Source organism: Peromyscus maniculatus, chromosome 1 (assembly GCF_049852395.1).
Source record: "Peromyscus maniculatus bairdii isolate BWxNUB_F1_BW_parent chromosome 1, HU_Pman_BW_mat_3.1, whole genome shotgun sequence".
Taxonomy (NCBI): Eukaryota; Metazoa; Chordata; class Mammalia; order Rodentia; family Cricetidae; genus Peromyscus; species Peromyscus maniculatus.
Window position 1 is genome coordinate 12,640,001 of NC_134852.1, and position 20,373 is coordinate 12,660,373.

The window sequence follows — 20,373 nt, forward strand, 5'->3', positions numbered from 1 at the left end:
CACCACCACCAACAACAACAACAACAACAACCACCACCACCACCACACCATCACCACCACCACCACCACCACCACCTCCACCACCACCACCACCACCACCTCCACCACCACCACCACCACCACCACCACCACCACCACCATCACCACCACCACCCGCACCCGCAGTGACACACTTCTTCTAACAAGGCCACGCCTCCCAATAGTGCCACTCCCCATGGACCAAGCATTCAAACCCAGGAGTCTCTGGGGGCCATACCTATTCAAACCCCACGGAAGAGGAAATGGGAGGGCTTTCCATCCATCCCAAATAGTGCTGCCATGAGACTTGGGGGACTGCAGTTTACAGATGGAGATTCACACGGCATTCTCTTTTTGTTTTTCTAGTACTGGAGTTGACCCCAGGAACTCTCACATTAGTCAAACACACTACCACAGAGAGACAACCCTATCCCAGTCCAGGTTTTTGTTTGTTTGCATTGTTGTTGTTGTTGTTTGTTCATTTGTTTTTTCAAGACAGGGTTTCTTTGTGTAGCCCTATCTGTCCTGGAACTTGCTCTGGAGACCACGCTGGCCTGGAACTCAGAGACCCAACTGCCCCTGCCTCCTGAGTGCTGGGATTAAAGGTGTGCGCCGCCACAGACTCCAGTTTGGTTTTTGATTCACATGTTCAGGCTGGCCTCAAGCTCACTATGAGGGTGTGAGTGACCTTGAATTACTAATCCTTCTACCTTGCTTTAGTTACTTGTCTATGGCTGTGACAAGACGCGGTGGCCAAGGCATCCTATAGAAGGAGTTTATTGGGGCTTACATTACAGAGGGTGAGTCCATGACCATCGTGGTAAGGAGCGTGGCAGCAGGCAGGCGTGGCAATGGAGCAGTAGCTGAGAGCTTACATCCTGATCAATACACGTGAGGCAGAGAGCTGATTGGGAATGACACGGGCTTCTAAAATCTCAAAGCCCACCCCGAATGACACACCTGATAGGCATTTTAGCCACTCCCTCGTGACGAAGCAGGCGCTGGCAGGACACTTAGTCATTTCCGCCTAGTCCGTAAATCCTACATAATCCGTGTGCTGCATGGTCACACATGTGCACATGTGTGGTGTAGCTACATAGGCCCATATGCACATGCGTGGGGGAGTCCACTAAAGGTGGATCCCTTGTACCCCCCCCCTTCCACACATGTCTCTCCATCAGGCCTGAGCACACCCCTTCCTGTCCCTCCCTTCTCCTAGTGAACTCTTACAGCAGGTTTTGGGGTGCCTCCTGACTCTTCCTTGCAGGGTAAACAGCGCCCCATAAAACTAACAACACCCCCTCCAACAAACCACATCTCCTAACCTTTCCCATACAGTTCACCAACTGGGGATCCGCCATTGAAACATCTGAGTCTCTGGGGGTTCAAACCAGCACATGCCCCCAAGTCTTAGAGTTTACTATTGCTGAAAGAGACACCACGACCACAGCAACTCTTACAAAGAAAGCAGTTAGTTGAGGTGGCGGCTTACACTTTCAGGGGTTCAGGCCATTATTGTCATGACAGGGAGCACAGCAGTGTACAGGCAGATGTGGTACTGGCTTCATCTTGACCAGAAGCAGCAGGACGTCAACTGACTGGCTTACGGAGGGAAGCTTGAGAAAAAGAGACCTCAAAGCCCGCCCCCACAGTGACAAACTTCCGCCAACAAGGCCACACCTCCTAATAAGCAAGACTCATGGAGGAAGCAGGATGGGCAGTATAGAGAGAAGGTAAAAAGCCATGGGGCAAAAACATAGATTAATATAAACGGGTTAATTTAAGTTATAAGAGCTAGTGGGACAGGACTAAGCTAAGGCTGAGCTTTCATAATTAATAAGTCATTATTTAGGAGCTGGCTGGCGGGACAGAAAGACTCGCTGCAGTCAAGGCTGGCCTTGAACTCCTGATCCTCTTGCCTCTACCTCCCAAGTGCAGTGGTTACACCACATCCAACTCTTTTTTTTTTAACCTTTAACTCAGTTTTATTTTAATTTTTTGTGGGGGAGGAGTTGAGACAGGATTTCTCTGAGTCACCCTGGCTATCCTGGAACTTGCTCCATAGACCAGGCTGACCTTGAACTCAGAGATCCACCTGCCTCTTACCTCACAAGTGTGTGGACATCAGAGGACCACTTGAGGGAGTCAGTTCTCACCTTCTGCCCTGTGGGTTCAGAGGACCGAATTCAGATCATCAGCAGGCTTGGCAGCAGGTGTCTTTATGCATGGAGTCATCTTGCTGGCCTTCTTTTAACCTTCTGAGGCACTCTCATTAAGCTGCCCAGGCTGTCCTAAAACTTGTCATTCCCTACCTAGGCTTCCCAATTATCTGGGATCACAGACCTGCAACACAGAAGGCTTCACTAGAACATACAGTTTCTCAGTAAATGTTGGTTGACTGAAATACAAATGACTTCAGGCTCCGTTTGGATCTATTCTCTGACCATATCACGCGCACGTGCACATATTTGTATAGAGGCCAGAGGGGAAATCTTGGTGTCATACCTCAGGAACCACCAATCCTGATTTTTGAGACAGGGTCTCCCATTGGCCCAGAACTCACTGATTAGGCTGGACTGGCTCGCCAGTCAGCCCCAGGGATTTAACGGTGTCCACCTCCTCAGCACTGGGCTTACAAGCATCATGGAGCCTGGCATTTTGTATATGAATTCTGGAGATCAAACCCTGATCCTCAACCTTGTGAAGCCAGCAACCAGCCACTGAGCCATCCCTCCAGGCCCACAGTTGGAATTTAAGTAAATCTCATGCTGCCTTTGTTGTTAACACTATCCATTGCTCCCTGCCTTTCATCAGAGTGGGAACATCTCCCGGATAGAAACACCTGTCCGCTCTTGGAGTCCGCAGACTCAGGAAAGGTCACCTAATCTGCACTTGGGATCCATATACTTCCCCCCTGCAAACTCATGGACCACTTCCCCCTCCCCGTGACTCAGCTCTGGGGTTAGATCTCCTATGATCTCACACTAGTAAGCCAGTCCTGACCCACCTGCTTCATTCTTACTCCTTTCCAAGGCTTACCCCTCCACCCGACCCAGCTAGCGTTTTTCTACCTAGACGTATCCATGAGGAGCCAGGATTGAAAGACCCCAGAGATGACAGCAGCCTGTCTGGCTCCTGTGTGGAAACCAGGCTCTCTTAGCTCCTCACTAACTGGAGAAGGAAGCAACCGGCACCATGGGAAGGGAGCCTGGGGCTGGGAGCCTCCTGACGGTAGGCTGGCCACAGCGTGCTGGGAACAGGGATCTGCCTGTGTATGCTGGAGGAGGTACATGCACAGATGTGGAAGCCCTCAGATCCAAGTGGCGGGGATGGCCATTCTAACCTGGAATTCTCTGCGCTCTGAAATAGGTAACCCAACAGACATCTGTGATCGAACACCCTTACCATCTCAGTTCTCCACCCGACATAGCCCTCACTGAGTGTCCTCTTGGCAGCTGGAAACACAGTAGAGCATAAGGAAGAGACCTTTCAAGACTGCAGGCACCAAGACGGCCCAGACCCAAGTCTTCCTTGTAGGCAAGCCTCCCTGGTGCTGTCCACGGTGCTGATGTGGTTCTGGAAGCAAGAATCTAGCACCACTGACATTGCTCCTGAGAACTCAGGAGAAAGCACAGTACAGGTCCCTAGTGAGTGCTGCCAAAAAGATCCAGAGATAAGCCAGGCGGTGGTGGCGCACGCCTTTAATCCCAGCACTCAGGAGGCAGAGACAGGTGGATCTCTATGAGTTCAAGGCCAGCCTGGGCTACAAAGTGAGTTCCAGGAAAGGTGCCAAAACTACACAGAGAAATTCTGTCCCGATAAACAAAAAGCAAAAAACAAAACAAAAAAAAAGATCTAGAGATAAGTGCCTATGCCTTAGAAAGGCATCCAATGAAGGACAGCTATTGTGGTGGACTTGTTGAAAGTGGCCTTAGTGTCCATATTTATGCATGTGTGCAGGTGTACTCGTGTGTGTGTGTGTGTGTGTGTGTGTGTGTGTGTGTGTGTATGTGTGTGTATGTATGTGTGTGTGTGTGTGTGTGTATGTGTGTGTATGTATGTGTGTGTGTGCATGTGCACATAACACCACCTCAGCTGGGATTAAAGGCGTGCGCCACCAGCACCAGCCTTGTTAATGAGTGTGTGCATATTGCATGTGGAGGCCAACAGCAGCATCAGGTATCTTTGTCTATCGATCGCTACCTTATCTTTTGAGATCATTTCTCGATGAACCCAGTATTCACTGACGGCTAGCCTGCCTGGGTAGTGAGTTCTGGCTATCTCGGAAAGCATCCTCCCAGCACTGGGTGGCAGGCACACGTGACACAAAGTAGGCTAGACTGGCTGGCTGGTGAGCCTGGGGGACCCTTCCTGTCTCTTCCTCCCTAGCACTGGAGTTACAAGCACATGCTACCACCCCTAGCTTTTATTTTTTATTTTTTTTTATTGTTGAGTTATAGGGATCAACTAATGTCCTTGCCTTGTGAGGCCAGCACTTTATCATTGAGCTTTCTCCTCAGCCTCTTCATTGATGTTTTCATAAATGGTGCTCAGCCACTTTCCAGGACAGTCATTGGCTGTGCCCACAGTCTTCTGGATGCTCTTATTCTTCTCCTGTCTCCCCAGGGCCTGGCCAAGAGGCCATGTTGCCGGAATATGCACAGGGCACATGAGGGATGCAGACGGGATGCGAGGGGTGACATCCTGCACATGCTCAGAAGAAAGATGCCGTCCACTCCTGACCATCCAGTACCAGTTACTGCCACATAGGCACGTTGGGTGGTAGTGAGACCCTTCCTGGGTTTTATACCCCTGCTGGATACCCACTAAATTATATACCCCCTCAAGAGGGAGGATTGAGTGAGCGCATCTCTGTCAGAATAAGCCGCACATGAGCTGCAATGGTTTGAATCCCACAGTGGGTGGAGACAGGATTTCCGACCGTGTGTCCTCAGCTCTTCCAAGCCTTGCACACCTTACCTGAGACTCTGGAAAAGCCATCGTTTGTCCCCTGTGATGGCAAACCTTGGTTGTCAACCTGACTAGAATTGGACTCAATGCAGGTAAAGCCTGGGGGGGGGGCACACCTTCGAGGGATTATCTAGATTAAGGTTGACTCTGTCTGTGAGGGTTCCTTGATGACATTAACCAGAGTGGGAGGACACACCTCCATGTGGGAAACACCTTCCGGTGGCAGCGCAGACACGAGGAGGCACGAGGGGAAAGGCTTCTGTTTCTTGCCTGCTTGCTTTTGGGTCTTGTTGGCAAGTTCATCTACTCTGTCGCCGCCGCGTTCCTTCATCGACATCGATTTCTTCAGCCCTGCTCTCTTAGAAATCCTCACAGCCTTCAACACCAGACTGGGACAGCCGAGTCATCCTGTCTCAGACCAGACAGCTGTTGAGTTCTCACTCAGCCTCTTCAGCGTGAAGGCAGCCATTGTTGGACTACCCAAACCATATGGCTTAAGCCAAATGTATAATCCCTTTTTATTTACTTGTTCTTATTAATTATTCATTCATTCATTCTTTTGAGATTCTTTTTCACAGTATGACCCCCTCCTCTCCTTCTAGCCCTATCCCCACCTCAGCCTGCCCCCACCATCCACTCCTCCTCCATTTCTATTCAGGAAAGGGCAGGTCTCCCATGGATAGCAACAAAACATGGCATATCAAGTTGCAGTAAGACTAAGCACCCCCCTCCTGTTGAGGCTGGACAAGGCAAGCCAGTAGGAGGAGCAGGGTCCCAAAAGCCAGCAAAAAGAGTCAGAGACAGCCCCTGCTCCCACTGCACAGAGCCCCACAAGAAGACCAAGCTACACAACTGTCACATATGTGCAGAGGGCCTAGGTCAGTCCCGTGCAGGCTCCCTGGTTGTTGCCTCAGTCTCTGTGAGCTCCTATGAGCCCAGGCTAGTTGGTTCTGTGGGCCATGTTCTCCTGATGTCCTAGACCTCTCTGGCTCCTATAATCCCTCCTCCCCCTCTTCTGTGGGGTTCTCTGAGCTGTGGGTCTCTGCATCTGTTTCCATCAGTTGCTGGGTGAAGCCTCTCTGATGACAACTGGGCTAGGCACCAATCTATGAGTATGGCAGAATATTGTTAGGCATCATTATGTTAACATGGGTTTTTTTTTTCCAGTCCTGTTTGGTTCTATCCTAGGTCTCTGGGTCATCCAGCCTCTGGGTCCTGGAGCTCCAGGCAGTGTCAGGGGTGGACTTACGCTCCTGGCATGGGTCTTAGGCTGGACCAGTCATTCGTTGGCCACTCCCACAATCTCTGCGCCACCCTTATTTATTCATTCTTTTGGTTTTTCAAGACAGGGTTTCTCTGTGTAGCCCTGGATGTCCTGGGACTCTCTGTAGACCAGGCTGGCCTCAAACTCAGAGATCCATCTGCCTCTGCCTCCCAAGTGCTGGGATTAAAGGCGTGTGCCACCACCACCCAGCTGGTAAATCCCCCCTCCCTTTTCTTTTTCTTTTCTTATTTTTTTATTTATTCTTCTCTCATACATTACATCCTGATCATAGTTTCCCCTCCCTCCATTCTTTCCAGTCCCTCTCACCACCTCCCCCAGATCCTCTCCTCCTCCATTTCCCTAAAAAAAAAAAAAAAAAAAAAAAAGCAGACCTCCCAGTGATATGCACCAAACATGGCATAACAATATACAATAAGATTAGGCTCAAACCCTCATATCAAGGCCAGAAAAGGCAACTCAGTAGGAGGAAAGGGTCCCAAATAAGAGGCAGAAACATCCCTCACTGCCAATGCCAGGAGTCCCACAAGAAGACCAAGCTACACAGCCATAATATACACGCAGAGGACCTATCTCAGACTCACACAGGGTCCGTGTTTGTCGATTCAGTCTCTGTGAGCCCTATGAGCCCTGCTTAGCTGATTCTGGGGGCCATTTTTTTGTGGGGTCCTCTACAACTCTGGCTCCTACAATCCTTCGTCCTCCTCTTCTGTGGGGTTCCCCTGGCTCTGCCTAGTGTTTGGCCAGGGGGTCTCTGCTTCCGCTCCTGTCGTTGTTGGAGGAAGCCTCTCGATGACAGTTGGGCTAGGTACCAATCTATTAGTATAGTGGAATATAACTAGGAATCATTTCATTGACTTTTTCCTTTTTTGCCAGTGATGTTTGGTTCTACCCTAGGTCTCCGGGCTGTCCACGCCCCGGTTCCTGGCCATCCAGGCAGTGTCAGGCATGGGCTCCCTCTTCTGGCATGGGCCTCAGGTCATTGGTTGGCCACTCCCACAAGTACCACCATTACCCCAAGCACATCTTGCAGGCAGGGCAGTTTGTAGGCCAAAGGTTATGTGGCTGAGTTGATGTCCCTTTCCCACTGGCAGAAGTCTTGCCTGGTTATAAATGACAAGTTCGGGCCCTGTATCCCCCATTACTAGTAGACTTCACTAGGGTCATTCTCCTAGATTCCAGGGAATTTGCCCTACACTAGGTTTCTACATCATTCCCCCAAATCCCCCTCAAATCCAGTCATCTCTCCCAGTTCTCCGTCACATACACACACACACACACACACACACACACACACACACACACACACACACACACGTTTGATCCCTCCTGGTCCCATCCCTCACCCACCCCAAGTACACCTGCAAAATCTATTCTATTTCCCCTTTTCAGGGAGATCCATGCGTCCCTCCTTGAGGCCTCTTGTTACTTAGCCTCTCTGGGTCTGTAGATAGTAGAATGGATATCATTGACTTAACAGCTGATATCCACTTGTGAGTACATACTATGTTTGTCTTTCTGGGTCTGGTTTATCTCACTTAGGATGATTTTTTTTCTAGTTCTATCCCTTTGCCTGCAAATATCATGATGTCATTGTTAACAGCTGAATAATAACCCATTGTGTAAATATAATTTTATCTATTCTTCAGTTGAGGGACAGCTGGGTTGTTTCCAGTTTCTGGCTATTATGAATCAAGCTGTAATGAACATGATTGAGCATGTGCTCTTGTGGTATGATTGAGCCTCCTTTGAGTATATGCCCAAGGATGGTATAGCTGGAGCTTGAGGTAGATCAATTCCCAATTTTTTGAGGACCCCCAATATTGATTTCCAAAGTGGCTGTACAAGTTTGCACTCCCATCAACCATGGGAGAGTGTTCTTCTTGCTCCACACCCTCTCCAGCATAAGCTGCCCACTTGTGGTTTTGATCGTAGCCACTCTGACAGGTGTAAGATGGTATCTCAGAGTCGTTTTGATTTGCATTTCCCTGGTGACTAAGGATGTTGAACAGACCTTTAAGTGTTTCTCAGCCATTTGAGACTCCTCTATTGAGAATTCTCTGTTTAGATCTGTACCCCATTTTTAATTGGATTATTTGTTTTGTTGATGTCTAATCTCTTGAGTTCTTTACATATTTAGGGTATCAGCCCTCTGTCAGATGTGGGGTTGGTAAAGATGTTTCCCATTCTGTAGACTGCCATTTTGTCCTATTGATGGTGTCCTTTGCCTTACAGATTTTCAGCTTCATGGGGTCCCAACAATCCCCTTTAGTGTGTACCATTCTATCATGTCTGTCCCTCTATAGAATCCTAATACACCCTGCTTCTTGTTTCTCTTGACAGAGACGGCAAAATCCTGAGCCAAGGTATTTCCCTAGAAGCTGTAGTACGCAGATGAGGGTTGAATCTTGGGCTAGAGAAGCACTCTGCTGCTCCCCCCACCCCAGGCCCTTACTGTTGGATGCTGGGGCAGCTGCTCTAACCCCTGACAGACCCTCAGTGCTGGGTTCTCAGAAAGCGCACTACAGCTGAGCCAAGCTCTACTCCTTCTAATGTTCAAACCTCTTACACTTATTTTGTGTGTGTGTGTGTGTGTGTGTGTGTGTGTGTGTGTGTGTGTGTGCCACATGCATGCCTGGCACCCGCAGAGGTCAGGAGAGGGCGTCAGATCCTCTGGTACCAGAGTTGTGGACGTTTGTGGATTGTCATGTGGGTGCTGGGAACTGAACCCAGGTCCTCTGTAAAAGCAGTAAGTGCTCTTAACCTCTGAGCCATCCCTCAAGCCTGTGGTTTCGTTTGCTTTCTTTTGATATAAGGTTTCACTAGGTTGCCCAGCCAGGCCTGGAGTTTGCATGCAAACTTTCTGGCTCAGTCTTCTAAGTAGCTAGGATGACCGGCCTATCCCACCAGGTCCAGCGCTCAATGTTATTAAACATTCCAGTGGTAAAGACCTTGAAAGATTCGTGCCTAGTCCAATTGCCATCAGAGAGGCTTCATCCAGCCACTGATGCAAACAGATGCAGAGAACCACAGCCAAACATTAGGCAGACCTGGGGGAAATCCTGTAGAAGAGGGGGAAGGAGGATTATAGGAGCCAGAGGAGTCGAGGATGCCACAGGAAAACCCACAGAATCAACTAAGCAGGGCTCATAGGAGCTCACAGAGACTGAACCAACAACCAGGGAGCCTGCACAGGACTGACCTAGGCCCTCTGTACATATGTGACAGTTGTGTAGCTTGGTCTTCTTGTGGGACTCCTAACAGTGGGAGCAGGGGCGGTCCTTGATTCTCGTGCTGGCTTTTGGGATCCTACTCCTCATACTGGGTTGTGTCATCCAGCCTTCAACTTGATATGCTATGCTTGGTTGATACCTATGGGAGGCCTGCCCTTCTCTGAGTAGATAAGGAGAGTGGATGGGGAGGGGGGCATAGAGGATGGGGGAAGGGGATGGACTGGGAGGAGAGGAAGGAGGGGAAACAGCAGTCTTTTTGGGTTGTCAAATAAACAAACAAATAAGACATTTAAAGCCAGGTATGGCAGCACACCCCTGCCATCAACCCCAGCATTTGGGAGGTACAGGCAGAAAGACCAGGAGTTGAAGCCCAGCCTCAGCTAACAGCAAGTTTGAGGTCAGTCTTGGGTACGTAAAACTTGGTCCAACGGTGGCCATCACGGAAGACCACAGCTGGACACAATGCAAAGCCTCGATGGATAAATCTACAGCACAGCTCCTGCATCTGGCTCAGGGAACATCATGGAGAGGGGGCGGGAAGACTGTGAGAGCCAGAGGACCAGGAAGTCTACTGCAAAACACACTCCGAGAAATGGGGGACGCCTCACGTGATCTCACCCCTAGACAAAGAACTACAGGCAACTAATGACTCCTGGGAGAGAGAGAGAAAGAACCCCTTACTGGTTCTTCTGTACAAAATGGTCAACCCTGAAACCATATAGACAAAAAGACTCAGCAGATTATATTTATATATTTGTGCATATGTATACATATAACAATGTATATAACAATACTAATCAAAGAAAAAGGGTCTATCAGTTTGAGAGTGAGGCGATGAAGAGGGTAAAGTGAAAGACTTCTATTAGAATTGAAAATGTATTTTAAAAAGAAAAAGTACTGTCGTGTGTGTGTGTGTGCTTGTCAAGGCACAGTTGTGGAAGTCTGTAGACAGGGAATTAATTCGTAGAGAATTAATTCGTAGAGACAGTTCTGTTTATTCACCTTCCTGTGGCTTGCATGGATCGAACTCAGACTGCCACGGCTGAGCAGCCAGCCCCTTTACCCAGTTATTTTAATTTTTGTATTTTGTGAGTCTCAAGGTGTAGCCCTGCTAGCTTGGAATTCCGTGTGTAGAAGAGGCTGACCTTGAACTCACTGCAATCTTCCTGTCTCTGCCTCTTGAGGGCTGAGGTTACAGGCATGCACCACAATATAGGGCTATTCTATTTATTGTTGTTTCCCCTGTTTCTTCCTTCCCTCCCTCCCTCCCTCCTTTCTTCCCTTCTTTCTTTTTTCTTTTCCTCATGACAGGATCTTCTATAGTTCAGGCTGGCCTTCAACTCACAGTGTAATTTAGTTGGCAGAGTGCTTGTCCACACGCACCAAGCTGTGGGTTTGACTCCCAGTACTACGGAAACTGGGGACCATAATGTCTGTAATCTCAGTAACTGGGAAGTACAAAGGGAGAATCAAAGTTCAACATCATCTTCAGCTATATATCAAGTTCAAAGGTGGCCTGGAGAGGGGGGAGGGGGGAGGGAGGGAGGGAGGGAGGGGGGGAGGGAGGGAGGGAGGGAGGGAGGGAGGGGGGAGGGAGGGAGGGAGGACACTTTTGGGTTAGCCAGCGAGAACATGGGAACAAATGTGTGAGAGGCGGGACCATAGGTAAAGGATTGTAAGAACAAGGTTAGAGAAAAACAGTGTCCAGAGAGCATGCCAGCAGGCACTCGGCATCTTCAAGCATGAAAGGAAGAGAATCAAAACCACACTGAATGGGGGCTGTAGAGATGGGCTCAGTGAGCACTGGCTGCTCTTCTAGAGGACCCAGGTTTGATCCCTAGCACCCACAGAGTGGCTTACAACTGTCTGTAGCTCCCGTTCTGTGGCTCAGATGCCCTCTTCTGACCTCCAAAGGCACCAGGCATGCATGTGGTGCAGACATACACACAGACAAAACACTTAGACACATAAAATAAATCAATCTTTAAAACACACACACACACACACACACACACACACACACACACACACACACACACTGTCGTATCTCCACACATCCATCAGGATATCTGTTAGCTACTTTTCCCATCCCTTTTTCAAAATACCTGTCAGAGGCAATTTAAGAGAAGCCAGGTGTGCATGATGAATGCCTATAAGCCCAATATGCAGGAGGTGGAGGCGGGAAGACCAGAAGTTCAAGGTCATCTTCCACTCCTCCATTACTTAGTGAGTTTGAGACCAGCCTGGGCAGAGAGAGAGAGGGAGAGGGAGAGGGAGAGGGAGAGAGGGAGAGGGAGAGGGAGAGGGAGAGGGAGAGGAAGTTGAAAGAAAAGAAGGAAGGGAGAGAGGGAGGGAAGGAGGGAGGGAGGAAGAAAATGAAAATAAAAATAAGCAACTTAAGGGGTCCTCTGGCCCACAGTTTCAAGGGAGTCCACGGTGACGGCAAAGGGGTGGCAGCCAGAGCAGCGCCATCTGCGGCAGTGGGAGCTTGTGTGTAGCTCGTTCACACATTTGTGGATGAGGAAGCAGAGAGAATGGGATAGGAGGAGGGGCCAGCCCTACCTCCACCAGCAAGACCCAACACCCTGCTCCCCAAAACAGTGTCACCAGTTGAGGGCATTTAAATACATGATCCTGTGAGGAACATTTCATGTTCAAACAAACCATAACAACTAACATTTAAAAAAAAAAAAAATACACAGACGGAGGAGCTGGAGAGATAGTTAAGAGTGTGTGCTGCAAAGGCTGAGGGGCCCCCAGCTGGATCAGGCCCTCTGAATAGGTGAGACAGTTGATTGGCTTGATCAGTTTGGGAGGCATCCAGGCAGTGGGACCAAGTCCTGTGCTCATGGCATGAGTTGGCTGTTTGAATCCTGGAGCTTATGCAGGGACACTTGGCTCAGCCTGGGAGGAGGGGACTGGACCTGCCTGGACTGAGTCTGCCAGATTGATCGCAGTCCTCGGGGAAGGCTTTGCCCTGGAGGAGGTGGGAATGGGGGCTGGGCTGGGAGTAAAGGGAGGGGGTGGGAGGGGGGAGAACAGGGGAACCTGTGGCTGATATGTAGAGCTGAATGGTATTGTAAAATAAAATAAAAGGAAAAAAAAAAAGAGTGTGTGCTGTTTTTCTGTTTTGTTTTTTTTTGTTTGCTCTTTTTAGAGGCAGGGTCTTGGTTGCCCTGGAAAGTCACTATGTTGACTGGCCTTGAACTCAGAGATCCACCTGCCTCTGCCCCCCCCCCCAAGTGCTGGGATTAAAGGAGTGTACTGCTATGTGTACTGTTCTTATAGAGGATCTGAGCATGGCTCCCAGCACTTACATGGAGTTCTGCCTGGATCATCTTTGGACACTTCGTTTATGTGCATGTGCATACACACACACACACACACACACACACACACACACACACACAGAGGAACGTGGGGAAAAACAAAGTTAGTGAGGCCTTAGGAAACCGGCCCCCTGCATACTGGTAGAAACATAAAGTGGTGAGGCTGCTCTGGGAATCATGCAACAGCTCCTCAAGGAATTAAAATTGAACTAGCAGGCCGGGGAGGGTCAACGGGAAACTACCTGCTGGGCAAGCATGAAGACCCGAATCCCATCTCCAGCACCCACTAACGGCAGGTGGCACACACAGCTCTGGGGTGGTAGAGACGGAATTCTGGGGCTTGCTGGCCAGCCAGCCTCAACCATGAGTTCTATGTTCAATGAGAGATGGGGGATGAGCTTAAGAGACGGCTCAGTGGTTAAAGAGCACTTGCTGCTCTTCCAGGAGACCGGGGCCCTGGTCATTGCCACCACACAGTGGCCCACACATGCCTTAACTCCAGTTCTGGGGAATCTGATGCCCTCTTCTGACTTCTGCTGGCACTGCAGAATTCCGGGGTGGATAAGGTAAGGATAGAGAATGCACATGAAATTGTCAAATAATACACAAAAGACCAAAAAAAAAAAAACTTATTTTGTGAAAAATGTATTTTAAAAAAGCACCTAAAATAGTGGAACTTACAGAGGTAGGAAAAAGGAATGGGATACTGTTTAATGGTTATAGAATTTCAGCTTTTAACTGGTTACAAGCTCTTACCTGTAACCCTAGCACTTAGGAAGCTGAGGCAGAGAGACCTGCTGCCAGTTTGACCTACATGGACTACACAGTGAATCTGAGGTCAGCCTAGATGAGAGGGTGAGATCCAGTCTTAAATACAAAACAGGTGGAGAGGTAAAGCACTTGCAACATAGGTATGAGAGCCAGAGTTCAGATCCCCAGAATCCACAGAAAAGATGCATTCTGGTGGTTATGGCAGCTTGACTGTAATCCCAACAGGCAAGAAGCAGACAGAGACATGTTGCATCTGGAACAAGCTGACTAGCCAGAGGAGTCAGAACAGCCAATTGGAGTTCAGCAAGAGATCCTGCCTCAATAAATAAGCCTGGCAATGGTTGAGAAAGACACTTGATGCCTAGAGCCTCTGGTGGGAGCACAAAGGTCTTTGAACTCATAGATAGCACCAGGGAAACCAGGAATGTTAAACATGCAGGGCTGGGGGCTGGAGAGATGGCTCAGTGGTTAGGAGCACTGACTGTTCTGCTAGAGGACCCAGGTTCAATCCCCAGCACCCACATGGCAGCTCACAACTGTAACTCTAGTTCCTGGGAATACAACGCTCTCATACAGACACACATGCACACCAATGCAAATGAAATTAGTATTTGAAAGACAAAACAAAACAAACAAAAAACATGCATGGTTGTCTTTTCAAGGAAAAGATGTATAACCTGTTTTCTGCCCAGAAGGCTGGGAACAGAGGTGGCTAATAGCTTAGGTGATCCTCGGTCTATCTGTAGGGCCAGGCCATACCAAACTCCCTCAAGCATGACGGGAGGCAGCTAATAGTCTAGGTGGCACGTGTGTTATCTGTATGGCCAGGGGTTCCCCCAAGCTCCCCCAGCCAGGATCAGAGGTCACTAATAACCCAGATGACCTCTACACTATCTGCATGACCTAGACCATATCAGATCCTCCCCTAGGCCTTAAATACATGTACGTAGCCTATCTCTAGAATCCATCTTCATGGAAGAAACGACATGTACTTTGAGTTTCAAGGTAATTATGAGTCCTTGAGCACAGGGGTTTGTGTTACACCAGGAACTTTTCTTTTTCTCCCAAATTGTACTATACTTAAATAATACCCGAAATAAACTGCCTGGGGTCAGGGCCTAGAAGTTTGAACCAACACCAGCAACTCAGCTGAACCGGATTTCCTTCTTGTTTCATGTGGATCATTATTCTGCCGGCCACAGTGTTTGCAGAGCCCCTCACAGGCCTCAAGCATGCAGCACACACATGCACTCACATCTAGACATGTGAACACATACAAACATGCATGCACATACATACTCACAAAAAGGTGAAATAAAGCACTTACTGCCAATCCTAATAAACCGAGTTCCACATAGTGAGAGGGAAGAACACACTCCTGCAGTTCTCCTTCGATCCCCACTTGAGATCAAATATGCTGTGCAGCCCTAAATACGCTACGCAGTCAAGTGTGAGCTGAGCTTTTGATCCTCCCGTCTCCACCCCCCAAGTGTGAAGGTCATGTTTGCACTATCACGCCAAGTTTATGCACAGTGCTGGAGACTGCACTCTGAGCCACACCCCAGCCCAACTTCGGTTTTTTGAAAGCGGGTCTAACAAAGCATCCCAGGCTGCCCTGGAACGCACTATGAAAGCCAGGCTGGCGTCCAATGGCTGGCCCCCTTGCTTCAGCCTCTCGAGGGCTATACCGCAAGTATTCATCACACATAGCAACTTTTGTGTCGTTTTCTGTTGTAATGAGTCCTGAAGGGGTGTCGTGGATGTAGAAGTCATGCTTCTGCTTCCATGGTCACTAAAGGTACAGTATGAACTAAGCAGTGGAGTCAGAGATGTTGATCCTCATGTATTCTGGCACAGAACAGGAAGCCCAGACACGGGAAGTGGCTTGTCAAGGTCACACGCTGATGAGGGCCATCCCTAAGCACTTACTTCCTACTCTACACCCATCTATTGCAACCTGTCCTCTCCAAGGTCCCTCTATTGCCACTTCTCTGACACTGTGACTACAGTGGGTTATGTTCCCTAAAAAACTGTCTTGCTAGCCAGACGGTGGTGGCGCACGCCTTTAATCCCAGCACTCAGGAGGCAGAGCCAGGAGGATCTCTGTGAGTTCAAGGCCAGCCTGGTCTACAGAGCAAGATCCAGGACAGGCACCACAACTACACAGAGAAACCCTGTCTTGAAAAACAAAACAAAACAAAACAAAAAAGCTGTCTTGCAGAGGATGCAGCTCACTTGTGGAGTGCTCGCCTAGCATGCACAAAGCCCTGGATGCTATCCCAACATTGCACAAATGTACACACAAGTCATTCTAGCACCTAAGAGGTGGAGGCAGGAGCACCAGAGTTCAAGGCCATCTTCAGCTACACAAGTAGTTCAAAGACTGCCTGAGCTACCAGACACTGAGTCAAAGGGGGGGGGGGGGTTGTTGGTTAAACGGCACTGCTCCTGGCTGGCCACCGCCCGCAGCGGCCATGCCGGCGGCGGAGGAGAGTGCTGGTCTGAAGAATCACAGGCCATGGTTACCTTTTTAGAGCTTTATTGGGGGGTGGGGGTGGAGAGAAAGGGGGAGAAAAAGAGAGAGGGAGAGAAAGGACAGAAGGAAAGAGCGGAAAGGAAAGAGGGACACACAGAGGGTCTACCCGCTTTTTAGGCTGGGACGCTGTCCCAGGCTGATGACGTAATTAAGGACAAAATCCTTACAGGGTGGAGCAGGTAAATAGACAGGTTGGTAAAGTGCTTGCTATATAAACATGAGGACCTGGGTTTATAATCCCACTGGTGGAGACAGGAGGATCCCTTGGGCTCATTGACCACCCAGCCTATCTCCATCAGTGGGACTATAAATACATGTACATGCTTCCATGCCTGATACTTCATGTGGGTTATAAAAAATGTCACTGGAGGTTGACCTCTGGCCTACACACCCACACCCACGCCCACGCCAACGCCCACGCCCACACACGCACGCACGCACACACCCACACACACAATCCCCCAACCTATAACCTCAGTATATACATACAAATAGTAATAAAACTTTTCCAGTCTCACTTCTGTAATCTCACCTGTAACTAGAGTCTCTCTCCTCTCTCTCTCTCTCTCTCCTCCCTCTCTCTCTCTCTCTCTCTCTCTCTCTCTCTCTCTCTCTCTCTCTCTCTCTCTCTCTCTCTCTCACACACACACACACACACACGGGAAGTGGGTCTGGAAAGGATGTGATTCAGGCACCAGGCCTGAATCACAGGGATTAATCGGGACATTTGCTGAGGCAGGATAGTGAATTTGAGCCCAGGTTAGGGTTACATGATAAAATCCTGTCTGAAAAGACATGTTTAAGGGCTAGAGCATCAAATAACTCAGCAGTCCAGAGTGCTTGTTAGGAGTTGATTTTTGAGTCCAAGGCCAGCCTGGGTTACAAAGTGAGGAAAGAAAAAGAGAAAAGAGAAAGAAAGTTTGGAGGATGGAGATGACTCATTGAGAATGCATACTTCTCACGTTGAGGCAGGACTAAGCTCTTCCCCCCTGCATCAAGGCCATGCTTTGTTGACTCCCATGGGAGGCCTTACCCTTTCTGAAGAGTGGATGGGGTGGGGAGGAAGGAGGAGATGGGTGGAGGGAACAGGAGGAGAGGAGGGAGGGGAAACTGTGGTTGGTAATAAATTTTAAAAATTAATAATTAAAAAACAAGAAAAAGAATGCATACTTCTCTTGCAAAGGTCCCAGAAGCCTCATCAGGCAGCTCACAGCTGCCTGTAATGCCTGTAAGGCAGATCCAGGGGGCCTGACACCTCTGGCCTCCACAGGTCATTTCTCTCCACATACCTAACACACTGACACAAGTGTGCACAACTCAATGTATGTATGTACATAGGTGTCTGTGTGCGTATACACACACAAAGAGTACTTGCCATGCAATCCAAGGGGTCGCAGTTTGAACCCCTAAACACAAGTCTATAACCCCAGCTCTAAGGGCAGACAGCATTACCAGGGCTTGTTGGCTTCTGGCCTAAGAAACCGCAAGCCATGGGTTCAGGGAGAGAGGTCCTGCCTCAAACAAGTGGGCAGTGAGATGACTCCAGACGTCCTCTTCTGACTTCAGTGGGAGCGTTCAGGTATGCATATCGGCACACACGTGTACCCACTCACACCCAAACAATCTTTAAAGGGGAAAAAAGTCATGTTTGCTGTAATGAACTGTCACCCTACACATTCCTCCCAAATAATGGCGACACTGATATTCCAACACTCATTTTACTTGAGCAGCTAGGTTCATATTCGGGGCAGTGTGGAGGGGCAGCTGGGGAGGGAAGGCTGACTGGGAAAAGGAAACAGGCACGGGGAGGGGAAGATGTAGGTTGGGTTGGGGGGCCTGGAATCCACAATCAGAAGCCAGGGAAGGCAGCTTGATCTCAGCGGTAGATTTGAAATTCTGCCAACAGTATGCAGATGTTTCGAGATGGTCAAGTATCTGCAGGCACATGACCGGAAGTGTCCACTTGCCAGGCTGGGTCAATGTGAAAAGCCAAGGTCCTTATGGGAGAGGGGCCACCGTGCTGTCTGGGTCCTGCATTAGTGGGTTTTGAGCCCGGGGTTCCTGAGGGCTGACAGGGTGATGAGGAGCTGGGCTGCGTAGTAGGTGCTCATGGTCATTAGGCGGGCAAAGGGTAAGGAGCTGACGAAAGTGTTCCAGGCCAGCACACCGTCGGAGATTGTGAAGAGCACACCGCCCCAGCCAGCAGTCCCACCCCAGACAAGGCTGCGCCACAGCATGGAGCTCAGGACCAGCCCATAGGCCAACACGGGAAGGACCATCTCCAGCTCCAGGTGTGGCAGGATGAAGCTGTAGTAGACGAGCGAGGCCAGGATGATGTACAGCAGCAATCCGGGCTGCGGCGGGGACAGGCCAAAAGCCCAGAGGTAGAATAAATGGGCAGCAGAGAAGGCAGCCATGCCTGAGGGAGAGAGGTATGGGCACCCAGTGAGGCAGGGGTGGGTGCCCAGGGAGGCGGGAGTTGGCCTCCTGCTTCTCACTGTTGTCTTGGCCACCACCAGACCCAAAGGAACAATGTCCCCAAAGCACCAGCTCCACCCGCCCCATGGCCATGGCACTATCATTTTCTACTGAGATTATAGCACCCCTTTTCCTGGTGGGTTTGCACTTCCTTTCCATCCTTGGGTGTTCTATCAGCTCCCAGAGCAATGGGAATGACCTTCAAATTCATGCTGTCATGTGCTTGCTCTGTCCAAGTGTCCATCAACTCCACATGTGTTTGGGAAGCCCTACACCCTTGTTTTAGCAACCACCCCACTCCAGCCAGACTGGTCCATTTGGGCAAAGTAACTCACATGCCATTACCCCAGGTCCTTCCCACACAGTTCCCATGCCCAGGATGGCCACTCTCCCCACATGCACACACATCCTTGAAGAAGATGCCTCAATACCAAGTGTGGTAGGGGAATTTCTGTATATTCCTGTAAACCCGGCACTTGAGAAAGAAAGCTAAGGCAGGAGGACCCCAACGTTCCAGGCCCTTCAGACCAGCCTGGACTAGAGATGTCTTAAGAACTTGACCTTTTCCCACACCACCCCTTCCAACCAACGAGCCCAACCCCGAGCCCCTGGATGAGCTGTGAGCTGCCGGCCACTCCTCACTGCCTCCTGGTGTCTCAGGACCACGGCCTACTTCAGCCCAGGGACTCTAGGGGAAGAAGCTCCCTGCATCCCAAAGTTGTGTCCCAGCACTGACTCCACCCCACCAGAGCCCTAGATGTAATGTCACAGGGTCCCGCTCACCATAAAGGAAAGCTTCAGGCCAGATGAGGCAGGCATCTCCCACAGCAGAACACACAAGGGCCCCCTGGAGGAGCCAGGAGTAGCTTCCACCAGGGGCCACAGCCCACAGGAACACAACCAGGCAGAGGATGGGCAGGCACTTGACCAGGGCACTGACCCAGGAAGGCTGGTCCTCGGGAATCCAGAGGAGGAAGTAGACTGAGCAGGTAAGGATGAAGGGAGCCAGCCACCTGCGGACCTGTGGGTGCTTCAGGAGAGGGAAGCTGCTCAGCCCCCCACACTCAGCCCAGTCCTCAGGCAGGGGTCACAGCAAGGATGGTGGGAGTGTCTGTCATTCCAGTACTTAAGAGATGGGGACAGGAGGATGCTGGACTCAAGACCAGTCTAGGATATTTTAACACCTGCCCCTCATACCACCCTCATGCCAGGACCCACGGTGTGTCCAGGCTGGACTTTAGGGACCACAATCTTTAGTCACTTTGGTATTTTTTGTCACTCATGTCTCCTGCAAGGACAAAACCACAGTACCTTAGAACCCAGACTCCTGGGGGACAGGGGATCCCAATCAACTCACCACAAAGAGAATCGCAGGCCCTAGGGTTGCCCACGTTCCCAGGCTGGAACCCACCCCCACCCCACAGGCTCTCACTTGGTCTGAGAAGAGTGTCTTCAGGGGCAGCCCTTCTTTTCTAGCATCCATGTTGAGTGGTGTCTACTTAGGAACCAGTGGCTTCAGAGGGCAGAGGGGAAGCCCTGTAAGGTTACACATTAATCCAAGTGTCCTATGGACTCTGGGGCTGATAACAGGGCTCACCCGAGGCCTGTTCTTGTCTGGCACTTGCTGATAAAGTGCCCATCAGGACTCAAGGGTCCCTCCACCCTTCACAGCCCCTCCCCCAGCACCTAGAACCTGGCCAGCTCCTCCTCTAATTGGCCCGTGCAGGTGAGCCCCCCACGTGGACCTCCCATTGT

At 50.0% G+C, this 20,373-nt stretch overlaps 1 protein-coding gene and 1 long non-coding RNA gene across 3 annotated transcripts in view; both read right to left on the reverse strand.

The window, feature by feature from the left end:
* Nucleotides 1-15,240, reverse strand: part of LOC143271923 (uncharacterized) — a 17,303-nt gene extending 2,063 nt beyond the window's left edge. The window contains exons 1-2 of the long non-coding RNA XR_013049257.1: nucleotides 14,932-15,240; nucleotides 2,175-2,361 (exon numbers count right to left, since the gene is read on the reverse strand). This is a non-coding gene — a long non-coding RNA (uncharacterized LOC143271923). The remainder of the gene's footprint in view (nucleotides 1-2,174; nucleotides 2,362-14,931) is intronic.
* Nucleotides 15,241-17,844: 2,604 nt separating this feature from the next.
* Tmem86b (transmembrane protein 86B) lies at nucleotides 17,845-20,333 on the reverse strand. 2 transcript variants are annotated; one of them, XM_006991954.4, is made up of 3 exons: nucleotides 20,051-20,333; nucleotides 19,402-19,648; nucleotides 17,845-18,559 (listed from the first exon to the last, which is right to left on the reverse strand). In XM_006991954.4, exons 1-3 carry the CDS (start codon nucleotides 20,099-20,101, stop codon nucleotides 18,177-18,179), a joined length of 681 nt encoding a protein of 226 aa, XP_006992016.1. In that variant the 5' UTR covers nucleotides 20,102-20,333; the 3' UTR covers nucleotides 17,845-18,176. The 2 variants fall into 2 exon arrangements, with proteins under 2 accessions (XP_006992016.1, XP_042127043.1); XM_042271109.2 differs by having other exon boundaries at nucleotides 19,402-19,639; nucleotides 20,051-20,283.
* Nucleotides 20,334-20,373: the final 40 nt, after the last annotated feature.

Coding starts and splice junctions, on each gene's coding strand:
- Tmem86b (XM_006991954.4), bottom strand. CDS start 20,101: ATGGATGCTAGAAAAGAAGGGCTGCCCCTGAAGACACTCTTCTCAGAC. Junction 19,649..20,050: donor AGACACTCTTCTCAGACCAA/GTGAGAGCCTGT, acceptor CCTCTCCTGAAG/CACCCACAGGTCCGCAGGTG. Junction 18,560..19,401: donor GCCTGAAGCTTTCCTTTATG/GTGAGCGGGACC, acceptor TCTCTCCCTCAG/GCATGGCTGCCTTCTCTGCT.